Source organism: Canis lupus, chromosome 26 (assembly GCF_048164855.1).
Source record: "Canis lupus baileyi chromosome 26, mCanLup2.hap1, whole genome shotgun sequence".
NCBI classification, from domain to species: domain Eukaryota; kingdom Metazoa; phylum Chordata; class Mammalia; order Carnivora; family Canidae; genus Canis; species Canis lupus.
In genome coordinates this window covers 35,714,806-35,729,425 of record NC_132863.1, presented here as the reverse complement: position 1 = coordinate 35,729,425, position 14,620 = coordinate 35,714,806, and the positions used below count along the sequence as shown (strand labels likewise).

At 46.8% G+C, this 14,620-nt stretch overlaps 1 protein-coding gene and 1 long non-coding RNA gene across 2 annotated transcripts in view; one reads left to right on the top strand and one right to left on the bottom strand.

Annotated features, from left to right (window-relative positions):
* Positions 1-9,352, top strand: part of ZNF334 (zinc finger protein 334) — a 34,342-nt gene extending 24,990 nt beyond the window's left edge. The window contains exons 5-6 of the mRNA XM_072801311.1: positions 3,931-4,064; positions 4,989-9,352. Of these exons, the coding sequence (XP_072657412.1) occupies positions 3,931-4,061 (131 nt within the window). The 3' untranslated portion in view covers positions 4,062-4,064; positions 4,989-9,352. The remainder of the gene's footprint in view (positions 1-3,930; positions 4,065-4,988) is intronic.
* The window catches only part of LOC140618569 (uncharacterized), a 37,259-nt gene continuing 25,048 nt past the window's right edge, over positions 2,410-14,620 (bottom strand). Inside the window, exons 2-3 of the long non-coding RNA XR_012018643.1 lie at positions 11,552-11,954; positions 2,410-4,124 (exon numbers count right to left, since the gene is read on the bottom strand). This is a non-coding gene — a long non-coding RNA (uncharacterized lncRNA). The remainder of the gene's footprint in view (positions 4,125-11,551; positions 11,955-14,620) is intronic.

Below are 14,620 nucleotides of genomic sequence, written 5' to 3'. Positions count from 1 at the left end.
CCAGAATCGAGACTGTGTGGTATTGGTGAATGGATAGACCCACAGATCAATGGAACAGAAGAGGGAACCCAGAAACAGACCCATACAAATACGCCCAACTGATTTTTTACAAATGTGCAACAACAATGGAGGAAGAGTAGACTTTTGGACAAATGATGCTGCAGCAATCAGACATGTATAGATGGAGAAATGAACCTCGACCTCCAGAGGAGCAGAGTATGAGCTTTGGATTCGGACACACCTGACTTTTAATTCTAGTTTTGCCCCTTGACCACTGTGGGGTCCTGACTCTGTCGTTAAACTCGGCTAAACCTCCACCCAAGCCTGGAGCTTCACAACGACACCTTACGGATACTGGGAAAATAGCAGGTGAGTGCATGGGCTACGTTAATTTACTGGGCGATGTTCCCGGAATGGCCGGCAGGGGGCTCTACTCGCACATGAAAGACGGCCGCCTCCCAGAAAGCTTGGGGCCCTGCAGGCCCTGCAGACCCTGCCTCGGCATTTCAGCCTCCCGTTTCCATAAATCCATCTTCACGCACAGTGCTGAGGAAACATTTTTCACAGCTCTGTGTGTCCCTGTGTTTCTGTTAAAGAATCAATCGATCATTGTAATTATAAAACCTCTTTTTCCTTGCCCACCTTAATTATTTTCAAATGGGAATAGGCGTGCAATCTCAACGGGACCAGTCTGCCCCCAACTGGGTGAAAATTGATTCTTGGGTCCCACCCAAAATCTTAGATACTGCAGTGGTCGATAGCCTTCAGAGGACCACAGTATATAAACAGGTATACAATATATCTAAATTAAAATTTCATGAGGAAGGGAACAATTAGGGGGAAAATATCTAAAAAGGCTTTTCAGTGGGGTGGGTGGGCTGTAACCTAAAAAATAAAGATTGAGAAGCACTGCAGTAAGGGGAGATGAATCCAGAGAACATCCCATTATTACCCCACATCTGAATTTAGGACAATCCCTTCTCTGGCAACTTGGGGTATGCCATGGTGCTGTCCAACCTCAACAGCTCCTCAGTCAAGATCTTGTTATTGCTCAGAATGCACTCCCCCAAGGAAAATTTAAGTTCCAATGTTCCATTACAATCATTCCCAAAAGTTTCCCCCTGCACCATCCTGTTCCCTCCTTTTTCTTTTCCCTCCAGTCCATCCCCAAACAGCTACTGATCTTTGTGTCACTGCAGAAGAGTTTGCCTTCTTCAGAGTGTTATATAAATGAAAGCAAACAGTACGTACTCTTTCTTTTTCGCTTGTTTCACTCAGCATAGTTATTTTGAGATGCACCCATGTTGTTGGGTACATTAGTAGTCCATTCCTTTGTACTGCTGAGTACTATTCCAATACACCAAAATTTGTCTATTCATTCACTTGCTTGTGGATATTTGGTTTGAGTCCACTTTGATGTTACCATGAATAAAGCTGCTGTGAGTATTCACATGCAAGTCTTTGTGCGGACATGGATTTTCATTTCTATTGAATAAATACCTAGGAGACACACCACTGGCTTGTATGACACATGCATGTTTAACCTGACTACAAAGAGGCTGATTAAAGTCCCCTTGCCCGGCCTATGGGGCCCCTTTCCCACTCTTCTGGGAAGCCACCTTGCACAATTCTAAAGGAGTCTTTCCTGGGAAGCCTGCTCAAATGATGCCAGATAGCCACACACTCCCTTTGGAGACTGGGGAGTTGACAACCACTTTCATGATGCCTATGCCAAGAAGATTTTCTGGAATCTCTCTCCAAAGGAGAGAAAACACACCTACACACGTGTAATCTCTGGAGTGACAGAGTGCCTCTGCTACAGTACAAAAATGTGGGAAATACAGAAAATACAAAGAAAATTAAAATGGCCCACGATACTACCACTTAGAGGTAAGAAAGGCCAACGATCCGCTATATTTCCTTCCAGTCTTTTCCTAGATGCATTATACATAAAATGTGTGATCCTGTGCCTCTTCTACGCTAAATACATATTTTTCACAACTTAACTTTCCTGATCAGCTTGTTCATCATCCCTTTGAAAAGTCACAATCTGGGGCACCTGGTGGCTCAGGGGTTAAGCATCTGCCTTTGGCTAGGTTGTGATCCTGGGTTCCTGGGATCCAGTCCCGCATCAGGCTCCCTGCAGGGAGACTGCTTCACCCTATGTCTCTGCCTCTCTCTGTGTCTCTCATGAAGGAAGAGAGGAAAGAGAAAGAAAGAAAGAAAGAAAGAAAGAAAGAAAGAAAGAAAGAAAGAAAGAAAGAAAGAAAGAAGGAAGGAAGGAAGGAAGGAAGGAAGGAAGGAAGGAAGGAAGGAAGGAAGGAAGGAAGAAAGAAAGAAAGAAAGAAAGAAAGAAAGAAAGAAAGAAAGAAAGAAAACATCTTTTAAAAAAAAAGTCACAATCCCTCACTCAGCTTCCAGAGGCGAGCCCACGTTAGGGTTCCAAACACATCAACTCAAGGAGAGGCTGGATCCCTAGAAGGGCCCTGTAAGACCATGACAGATAACAGTATGCTGGGAAAGAGGGAGATGCCAGTATTTCAAAACCACTGGCACGGGGTCCAAGTTGGCAAGTATCCCCGCAGACCCATTTGAGATAGTGTAGAAATGGATATATTTTATTCCTTTCATTTTAATTCAGCCTTACTATTTATTTTACTCTATTATTTCCTTTTTCTTGTTTTTGCTGGTTTGATAACATGGCCATTATCTTTTTTTTTCTTGTAGAGTTTAGTGTTCTATACTTTTCCGTTCTGACAGCAGTTACCTTTTTCCCTTTTAACATTTAGAATAAAGTACATAATTGCAATTATGTAATATTCTATTATATGAAAAAAATACCATATATTTCCCATTTATAATACTTTTAAGATGACCCATTTATAACACTTTTACATCTCCAGGATCCCCAAGGCCCTAAGAGACATAAAAGCTTTTAGCCTCCTCTTCCATCTGCCCCTCCCCTGAAATACCAGGTGGAGGTCCTCCCATATTAATAGTAGACTTTCCCATAGGATTCCTTTTCTCTCAAAAGTCTGTAGGTTATCCTTACACTATCATGTGCTTCCGTGTAGCAGATAACAAGTCCAATGCCTGCCTTATTGGTTTTCTTCTTTGTAAGTTACTTATTTTCCCTCCCTGGGAGCAGGGAAGCTTTGTAATTAGCCTCGGAACTCAGTCTATTTTTCAGGACATGCCTAAAGGTGAGTATTATTTTTTCTAAGTTCTGTTTGTAATTCAGCAAACCCTTCAAATCTTCAGATCAAGTATTTATGGGGAAAATTTCAGGGAAGATTTCCTCCATTCTGTTTAATCAATGCGTGTCTTCCATTTCCTCTACCTTATGAGCTTCCAGTATTTCAATAATAGTAATTCCAATATTGAATAATTCCAATGGCCTGGTATTCGGTGGCCTGCGTCATTTCCTCAAACCTCTCTTTTTCACCTTATAATTTCCATCCCTTCAAATTTTTTTTTAATAATTTTTATTTATTTATTTATGATAGTCACAGAGAGAGAGAGGCAGAGACACAGGCAGAGGGAGAAGCAGGCTCCATGCACCGGGAGCCCGACGTGGGACTCGATCCCCGGTCTCCAGGATCGCGCCCTGGGCCAAAGGCAGGCGCTAAACCGCTGCGCCACCCAGGGATCCCCCCTTCAAATTTTTGATGCGTGTTTTACGTCTCCACTGGGTAGTATTCCATGTCAGGTTCCAGCAGCGACCATCCCCTCCTCTGCTCCTCTGCTGAGATGTTTAGTCTGAACATGAGATTTTCTGTCCACCCAGGACACATGTATCGCCCTGCACCTGTAGCTCCTCGGCGGTGCTCTCATCACTGATTTCTGTTCAGGGCATCCTCTCTCTCCTCCAGTAGGTTTATGCCCGCTCTTCTCTGTGATGTGCTAGTTCTTTCTCTTGCTCTCCTCTAGGTCCCTGTACACGTGTTCCTATTTTCCTTTGCTGGCTCATCAGGGCACGTGGTCAGCTGCTGGGGATCTTTGGCAGAGTAATGGACAGACAGCCCAGCGGCCTTGGCCCCTCTGGGTCAGCAGTTCCTTAGCTGGTAAGTCGTGGTTCCCAGAAGGACTCTCTCTGCTCTCCAATCTCCTCAGCTGACATTTTCCTGGGGAAGAGGTAAGAGGTACATTGTTTATTCCCCCAAAGCATTTTATGTTTGTTTCTTTGTTTTTTAAGTAGGTTCCATGCCCAACATGGGACATGAACTCATCACCCTGAGATCAAGAGTTGCATGCTAAAAAAAAAAAAAAAAAAAAAAAAGGAGTTGCATGCTCTACCCACTGAGCCACATCTCTCAGGATGTACTAAGATGTCTATAGATCAAATATTCCCATATTTAACAGTTTTCCTTCTGACCATGACTCCTCGCTCTGTGCTTCCTCTTTTTTAAAAAAAGATTTTATTTTATTTATGTATTCGAGAGAGACAGAGAGGGGGAGAGAGAGGCAGAGACACAGGCAGAGGGAGAAGCAGAGGGAGAAGCAGGCTCCATGCAGGGAGCCCGAACTGGGACTCAATCCGGGACTCCAGGATCACGCCCTGAGCTGAAGGCAGCACTAAACTGCTGAGCCACCCAGGCTGCCCTCGCTCTGTGCTTCTGGTCTCCAGGCTCTCACTAAGAGTGAGAAGCAGAGAATTTCTCTGCCACTCCCTTCTTCTGGGCTCCAGATCAGCAAGGTCTTGCATCCACCCTGAACCTCAGAATCTTCTTGCTTCAAAGAATGTTCTGTAGTTAGCTTTAAGTTGAAGGAGGATGGCGGCAAGGATGTATTCAAGAACCATCTCCCCAGAATTCCCAGAGGAAAAATCATTATATTCCAAAATACCATAGGCCATTTCATAGACCATGGTGCAATAGAACCAAGATCATCAACTAGAAGAGCCAAGCAAAAAAAACCCCAAAAACTTCACCATCAACAAAACCCTCACAGGCATAAATATCAAAGTTCACTCTTTTAACTATCTGTAGGGTTAAAGAGAAAATCAAGATAGAAGTTATGAATTATTTCTAATGAATAACCATGAGAAGAGAAAATACCCAAATCTATGAGATGTGACCAAAGGAGAATTTGAAAGAAGACATAGAGATTTATAAAACTGTATTAGAAAAACAAGCAAAAGATTAAAAGTAATGAAGAGGCCCCAGGTAAAGGTAGTACATTGAATATTCAAGACTAATTTTGCTTCCACTGAGACACCTATTAAAAAGAAAGAGATTTCATTTTCACCTATGTTTTGAAAATTTTCAAATCCCCAGAAAAGGCAGAAGAACACTACAATAAACATGTCTATATGAACCACCTAGATGCAGCAGTTGTTATGATTTTGCCACATTAGCTTTATCTCTCTGTCTCTCTCTTAGTACGTAGATACACATTTTTGTTCCTGAATCATCGGCATTAGTTACCAACATTATGACACTTCACTCTTTTCTTTTAAAGATGTATTTATTTCTGTGAGAGAGTTAGAAGAAGGGGGAGGACAGAGGGAGAGAAAGTCTCATGCCAAGTCTCCCCACACAGAGCGCAGAGCCTGACAGGGGCTCCATCCCAGGACCCAGAGATCCTGACCTGGGCCGAAACCAATAGTCAGACACTTAATCAGCTGAGCCACCCAGGCATCCAGGCAAGAGTCAAGAGTGAATGATGACACTTTTCTCTTAAGCCTGTATCCCTTAAGAATAAGGACAACCTCCTATGGTCATAGCTGGCTTTCTCAGAAGAAAAACTCCAAAGCAGAGATTTGCATGTGGAGCACCCCTGGGATTCACATCTGTGAAAGGGAAGGAAGGTCTAGGCAGAGGGAGGAGGTGGGCTGTTATGCAGATTCAGTAAAAGCAGGTGAAGCCTCTAGAGGAGCTTTGAAGCTTATGCTGGCACTTCAGAGTTGTCCCAAGTTGGTATGAGGGAAGCTGGGCCTTTATACTCCCCTGTCAACCAGTAACTGGACATGGGCTGCCCGGGGATCTGATCTTGGGTGAAGCAGTTTTCTTCAGCCCAGGCACTCCCTGAAGAGTGCTGACAACTGAGGACTATGTGCTGGCCGTGTGGAGGCCGAGAAAACTAAGGCCATTCCACCTTAGGTTCAGTGTTAGCACAAGTACAGCCATCTCAGACCCTGTGAATAAGAGCTGAACTTTACCTTACTTCAGTTAAGCCCCATATTAGAATGAGAACAGAGCTCAAGCCAGTGGCAGGAAGCCCCATATCAGAATGAGAACAGAGCTCAAGGCCCTTGAAAGCCCCGTATCAGAATGTAAACAGAACTTGAGAAACTCCTCCCCCGCTTCTGGAGGGCCCCTAGACCAGCCCATAAATCTAAGCTGGAACCCACCTTGGGGTCCAAGTCCCTGCTCCGCTGTGTCCACTTGGGTCCACTTGGACCCAAGCTCGAGCTTGTAAATAAACCCTCGTGTGTTTGCATCAGTGTCGGCTCCTTGGTGGTTTCTCAGATTTGCAATCTTGGGCACAACTTTTGGGGGCTTGTCCAGGATCCAAAAGACCCCCAGGACCCCATCCAGAGGGTTTCACGCCTGGTGAGTGCACTCAACTTTTTCCACCTTTTGCGTGCATATTTTCTGAGAGCTCTAAACTGTATTTTTACCTGTAGGAATTCCAATCTGTATTAGGTCGACATTGGCTTAGGTGGACGCCTGGCGGGCCCTCGACCGGGGGTCTTGAGGAGATGTCCCTTGCCCCCGCCTGGAGGACAGGGTCCTCATCTGTAAGGGGGACAGGGTCCTCGTCTCTAAGGAGGACGGGGTCCTCATCTGTAAGGAGGACCGACTGCCAGCCCTTCGGTTTACTTTCTGTTTGGTCTCTGCAGCCGCACTGGAACTATTGTGTACTTGTTAATCGTCTTTACTGTCTGTGTCTTGGTGTGGATTGGGGACATAATGGGGCAGACACAAACCACTCCCCTGTCTCTTTCACTCTCCCACTTCTCGGACGCTAGGGAAAGAGCTCATAATCTGAGCACAGACATAAGGAGAGAGAGATTTCAAATTTATTGCGTATCAGAATGCCAACCTTTGACGTGGGATGGCCCCGAGAAGGAACTTTCCACCTACCTATTATCTTACAGGTTAAGGCCGTGATCTTCAGGGACAAACCAGATGGCCACCCTGACCAGGTGCCCTACATCCTGGTCTGGCAGGACATGACCGAGGATCCCCCTCCTTGGCTAAAACCATTTTTACCCCCCAAAGCAGGACCTACCGAGATTCTAGCCCTGCAGAAAGCCGAGAAGGAGACCGACTCTACTACCAAAGCGCCCCTTTATCCAGTCTTGCAGGATTCCTCCCTGGAAGACCTGATCCTCCTGCCACCCTACCTGACGCTCCCTCTCCTTTACGCCCCTCCATTGGGAGCACCAGGGGCTGCAGAAGGGGCACCCCCCACCCCCAACAAGGGAGTCCCTGTGCGAGGGCCAGCAGCGGGGACACGCAGATGGACCCACCAGGTGAGCCCACCTCCAAATGCAAGGCCGGACAACTCCACCGCCCTTCCCCTTGGGGCCATGGGCCCCCCCCCCCCAACAAGACTGGTGGACAGATAATGTTATACTGGCTGTTCTCCACCAGTGATTTATATAATTGGAAAACCCAAAATGCAAAGTTCTCTGATAATCCGAGAGATCTAATTGGGCTTTTAGATCCTGTTCTCTTTACCCACCAGCCTACTTTGGGATGACTGCCAACAGCTCTTGCAGGTTCTCTTCACCACCGAAGAGAGAGAATGAATTCAGGTGGAAGCCCGGAAGTCTGTCCTGGGAGAGGACAGACAACCGACTCAAAACCCAGACCTCATAAACGCTGCCTTCCCCTTATCCCGCCCCACCTGGGACCACAACTAGGCTGAAGGTAAGGAGAGACTCCGGCTCTACTGCCAGACTCTGCTGGCAGGTCTCCAGGCTGCTGTGCGCAAGCCTCCCAATCTGGCCAAGGTATATGATGTGAGACAGGGTAAGGACGAGAGTTCAGCAGCCTTCTTAGAATCATAGAGGCTTTTAGGCAGTACACCCCTAAACCCAGAAGCCCCAGAAACAAAGGCCGCAATTATCATGGCCTTTGTTAACCAGGCCGCTCCAGACATTAAAAAGAAATTGCAAAGAGTAGAGAGACTAGGAGAGAAGAGCTTGCAGGACTTAGTAATAGTAGCAGAAAAAGTCTATAATAATAGAGAAAGTCCGGAAGAGCAACAAACCAAACTAAGTGACCAGCAGACCCGAACCCTGGCCAAGATCCTGCTGGCCACAACCATGGACGACCCACAGGAAAGACGGAGGCACCTCAAGAAGCTGGCTTCAGGGCCAGGTAAGGAGGATGGCCCTGGTCCCCATCGGGAGCGCCATAAACTGAACAATAACCAATGTGCTTATTGCAAAGAAAAGGGCCACTGGGTGAAAGACTGCCCTAACAAAAGATCTAAGGCCCCTGCCAAGCTCTTGGAGATGGAGGACCTGAACAACTAGGGGAGTCGGGATTTGGCACCCCTCTCCAAGCCCAGGGTAACTCTCAGAGTGGAGGGGCAACCCATTGAATTTCTAGTGGACACTGGGGCACAACACTCGGTTTTATTACAACCCCAAGGGAAATTGGCAAACAAGACTTCATGGGTGCAAGAGGGGGCACCAAACAGTACTCATGGACTACCCGAAGAACTGTGGATCTCAGCATGGGCTGGGTATCCCACTCCTTCATGGTCATCCCTGGGTGTCCCTACCCACTGTTAGGTCAGGATTTACTCACCAAGATGAGGGCACAAATTTGCTTCCATCCCGAAGGGGCAAAAATCCTAAACAAGGAGGAGCACCCAAAAAAAAAAAAAAAAAAGGAGGAGCACCCAATTCAGAACTCAGGGTGCTCCTCCCCACCGGGAACACAGCTTGTCCTGAGTTTAGAGGATGAAAATCGTCTCCACCAAATGCCCTCAGCCCCAATGACTGACATTGACCGTTGGCTGCAGGAATTTCCCCAAGCATGGGCAGAAACTGGGGGAATTGGGCTGGCCCAGCACCGACTGGCCATATACATAGAACTAAAGCTGGGGGCAGACCCTGTCAGGGTCTGCCAGTACCCCATGCCTCTAGTCTCCCTAACCCAGACTGGGCCCCCTGTCTGCATGACTGTCAAGAAATTTTGGCGCAGGTGCACGGAATCAGCTGATCTCCAGGACCAGCCACTGCTGAACGCGGACACCACCTGGTACACGGACGGCAGCAGTTTCATTCAAGAAGGAATCAGATAGGGGATCCCTGGGTGGCGCAGCGGTTTGGTGCCTGCCTTTGGCCCAGGGCACGATCCTGGAGACCCGGGATCGAATCCCATGTCAGGCTCCCGGTGCATGGAGCCTGCTTCTCCCTCTGCCTGTGTCTCTGCCCCTCTCTCTCTCTCTGTGACTATCATAAATAAATAAAAATTTAAAAAAAAAAAAAAAAAAGAAGGAATCAGATATGCGGGGGCAGCTGTAACCGCGGAAACAAGACCCGATCTGGGGGCACCAACCTTGCCGGACACCCCCAACTATACTGATGCTGATTTACACTGGATCAAATGCTTGCCTATGACCCAGTGCTTGCGTGGCTGGTGGAGGGCCACAGACTCCGGCATCATCCTGCCAGAGGAACTAGAACGGCGAGTCCTATCCAAGATGCATCGGGGTACTCATATGGGAACAAGGAAGATGGAAGACCTCATACGACATGCAAAGACCACTATTAAAGATTCTCGAGCAAAGATTGAGCAGATTGTGGCAAGCTGCCACGCATGCCAGTTAACTAATGCCACCGCCCATGGATCTAACCCGGGCACCTGGCTCCGAGGGGACCACCCAGGAGCCTACTGGGAAGTGGACTTCACTGAGGTAATACCTGGAAAATGCAGATACAGGTATTTACTAGTGTTTGTAGATACTTTTCAGGATGGACAGAGGCATTTACCACCAAACATGAAACAGCACAGACCATGACCAAGAAACTGCTGGAAGACATCTTACCGAGGTATGGTTTCCCTGTTAAGACTGGATCAGACAACAGCCCAGGATTCATCTCTAAGGTAACACGGGGAGTGGCACTAGTTCTTGGGGCAGATTGGAAATTACTTTGTGCATATAGGCCCCAAAGCTCAGGGCAGGTAGAGAGGATGAACAGAACATTAAAGGAGACCTTAACTAAATTAGCCCTGGAGACTGGCGGGGACTGGGTGACTCTCCTCCCCTTTGCCCTATATAGGGTACAAAACTCCCCATATAAGATGGGACTGACCCCCTACAAGATCATGTTCGGTCTTCCTCCACCTGTTATCCCCAATTTGAAACCTGAGGTGCTTGCTGAATTTGATGATCACCAATTTCTTTTCTCCCTCCAAATGTTACAACGAACCCATGAGCAGGTGTGGCCTAAGCTGAGGGCCCTCTATGAGACTGGGCCACCCCCGGACCCCCATTGATATTGGCCGGGTGACTGGGTGTATGTCCGGAGATACCAACACCAACACTTCAACCTTGCTGGAAGGGACCCTACATTGTGATCCTGACCACTCCCACTGCTCTCAAGGTTGGGGGGATTACTCCCTGGGTCCACTACACCCACGTCTGGCCAGCTGACCCACATGCCTTTCTCAAGGACTTTGTTCCAGAATAGAAAGGCCAACCAGACAAGGACAATCCCCTAAAGCTAAGACTGCGACGTTCTCACTTATTTCCCACCTCCCTAGTCTGAGGTTGTCCTTCAAAATAAAAAGGGATTAGACTTAGTCTTCTTAACAAGGGGGTGTGGGGGTGCGGTATGTGCTGCCTTAAACGTAAGATGTTGCTTCTTCACTGGGACATAAACGGGAGCAAGAACAGCTACAAGGTTGGTTCGAATCCTGGTTTAATCATTCCCCCTGGCTCATTCTGAGAGCAACCTGGACCCATGATTGGGTCCTTCCTTAGGTTCCTCTGAGAGGGGGAAACGTGGAGGCTGAGAAAATTAAGGCCATTCCACCTTAAGTTCAACGTTAGCACAAATACAGCCATCTCAGGCCCCTGGGAATAAGAGCTGAACTTTACAGGAAAAACTGCAGAATGGGATCCCTGGGTGGCGCAGCGGTTTGGCGCCTGCCTTTGGCCCAGGGCGTGATCCTGGAGACCGGGGATCGAGTCCCACGTCGGGCTCCCGGTGCATGGAGCCTGCTTCTCCCTCTGCCTGTGTCTCTGGCTCTCTCTCTCTTTCTCTCTGTATGACTATCATAAATAAATAACAAATTTAAAAAAAAAAAAAAAGAAAGAAAAACTGCAGAATGTCCTTGACAGGGAATCCCATATCAGAAAGACAACAGAAAAAGAGAGAGAGAGAGAGAGAGAGAGAGAGAGAGAGAGAGAAAAGAAAGAAATAAAGACAACAGAGCTCTGAATGCCCTAGGCAGAAAATCCCATATCAGATCTTAAGAAACTCCCCCCACCCTTTCCCCCATTTTGGAATGGAAAAAATTCCTCCACCCCTTCTGAAAATCCCCTAGACCAGCCCATAAAAAACCCAGCTGTAACCCACCTCAGGGTCCAAGCCCCTGCTCTGCTGTGTGGAGTATACTTGGACCCAAGCTCGAGCTTGCAAATAAACCCTTGTGCATTTGCATCAGTGTCGGCTCCTCCAGCTCCTCTGTGGTTTCTCGGATTCGCAATCTTGGGCACAACAGGCAGTATCTTGAGCAGCTGAGCAGCCATGGGTCCTTCCCTCCTGGGGGATCGGGGAGTGCATTCAGTGTCCACCCCTGCCACTCAGCACCACTTCTTCATTTCAGTTCCAGAACTCCCATGGGCATCTTTCCTGGAAGGAACTTCTAAGAGCAGCCTTACAGGGAAAAAGCACAGCCCCTGCCCGTACAGCTGGTCTCAGGGCCACGCTGTTACTCCTGCTCTATCGAGGTGTTCCAGATCCAAAAATTGGCTTTGATCTGGAAACAGACAAAAAAGGCAAGAATGGCAATAATCACACCAGACAATTTGGATTTTTAAGATTAAAATCCCCAATTGGATAAAGAAGGACATTACTATTACACAATTTGTGAACAGGATGTAACAGGCAATAAAACCTTCTGCACCAAACAACATAGCAGGGGGCAGCCCTGGTGGCTCAGCGGTTTAGCGCCACCTTTGGCTTGGGGTGTGATCCTAGAAACCCGGGATCAAGTCCCACGTCGGGCTCCCTGCAAAGAGCCTGCTTCTCCCTCTGCCTGTGTCTCTGCCTCTCTCTCTCTCTCTCTGTCATGAATAAATAAATTAAATCTTTTAACAATTTTTAAAAAAACATAGCAGGTAAATGTAGAAAGCAAAAGTTATTGGAAATACAAAGAGAATCTCATGAAAATACAGTTTCAGTAGGAGGCTTCAATCTATCCCTTTCAAAACCAGTAGCTCTAATAGGGAAAATAGGCACCTAGAAGAATTAGTAAAATAGTCCACAAACTCAAACAAACGTTTCTTCATATACAGGATATGTATTTTTGTGTGTACATGACCATTTACCAAAATTTATCACCTACTGGGTCATGGAAAAATGTTGAAAATTTCAAGAAATTAGATATCTCATAGACTTTCTTATCTGCTCATCATTCAACTACAAAAAAAAAAAAAGAAAGGATTTAAAAGGTTACCAAAATAATACTAACTACTTAGAAATTAAGTGTAAGAAACACACTGTTTAGTAACACTCAAATCAAAGAAAAGCAAAAGTAAAATTACAAATTGTCTGGGAAACAGAAAAGGAGACTTCGCTGGAAAACTTACACGGACAGAAAAAGCTACACTCAAAGGAAATTTAGTAGCCTTAAATAATGCCATTAATACTGAAGAGAACTTGCTACTTGTATATGATTCACTTTAACCATTGCTTCATATCTGGAGCCACATCCTACACCCCCTCCTCTTCCCTGCTTCTGTCACCCCTCCCTTCCCCCTCCCTCCCTCCCTCCCGCCCTCCCTCCTCAGGCATTGCCCTGCTTCAGTGAACACGATTTGTTGGTCTCACTACGCACCACGATTCTCAAACTTCAACGAGCAAACACATCACCTAGGGCTCTTATTAAATTTCTGATTCTGTTTTAGTAGTTCTGGGTGGGGCCTGAGATTCTGCATTTCTAACAAGCTCCCAGGTGATGCTGTTAATCCTCTCCCTAACACATCCTTCAAAAAAAAAAAAAAAAAAACTTTTAAAAGTTTTACTTATTTAAGTAATCTCTACACCCAACACAGGGTTTGAACTCACAACCCCAAGATCAAGAGTCACCTTCTCCTCCTGCTGAGCCAGGCCAGGCACCCCACACACCTACTTTTAAGTAGCAAGGATATACACCATTACCTAAAGCAGTTAGCCTGATAGAATAGTAGGGTGGCCAGTCCAAGGCATGGCTAAGGCATCAGCTCAGTTATAATTATACCTTTTAGGATTGGGATGCTGTCCTCCAGAATAGGGCATATGCACCAAACCAATGGCCTATGTATGGTAGGCGTGGTATCCCCGGGGAACAAATGAGTGGAGGAGATAGGATTAGCCTCCCACTATCTCCTGGCAATGCTAGAGTCTTCAAGCCAGTGGATTAGCAAACAAAGAAAGAAATGACTCTACCAGCTGGGATAGTCCACCTTGCAGCTCCAGGAATGAAAGTAGCTGCCATATAGTGGGGCTCAGTGTATGTTTGGAGCCCAGAGAATCATGGGGGCATCTCTTAGGGCTTCCAGAAAATTCCAGGCTATTGTAACATCCACAGTTAGACAGAGGCAAGGAAAGTAAGAGCCTAGACCTCTTGAGAAGGAAGGTCTGATGTCACCCCACCAGGCAAGCAGCATATGTCAGTTAAAGTGATGGCCATGGGGGAGAAAATTCTAGAATGGGTGGCACAGGAGGAAGCTGATAAATAGAAATTCCTACCCTGGAATGAGCTACCAGTGCAGAAACTGTATGTTAGTGTGCTAACCCTCTTAAAACTCCTTCAGGAACTGCGACAAGTGATTATCTTGAAGGACTGACTTGCATCTCTCCTCCTGGGGAAGAAATGAAGGCATCTTATTCTTAGATGTGCTCCAGATACCACAAGAGGGGAGAAGTGGATCTGAATGGTCCAAGGGCTGGAATATGCTAGACTTGCATTGTGCACCACCACATATCTCTGGCATTCTCCCTACAACCATCCCACCCACTAACTCATACCTACATTGCTTGCTTTGATTCCTAGATGGAAGGGCTCAACAGCGAGCCATTTCCTGGTCTTTTTTTTTTTTTTTTTAAGATTTTATGTATTTATTCATGAGAGACACAGAGAGAGGCAGAGACATAGATGGAGGGAGAAGCAGGCTCCTCACTGGGAGCCTGATGTAGGACTCAATCCAAGGACTCCGGGATCACAACCTGAGCAGAAGGCAGACACCCAACCAATGAGCGACCCAGCCACCCTCCTGGTCATTAAGTCTGGTCATGGTTGCCTCTACCATTGACAACACTGCAGCTTGAAGACCCCCATGGTAGCATGGACAGAAAAGGAGAGACAGACCATTATATGCACTGGCTAGATGGGTCCCAGAGGCTCTGGCTTCCCTAGATGCCCCCATACAGCATGGGTGTGCC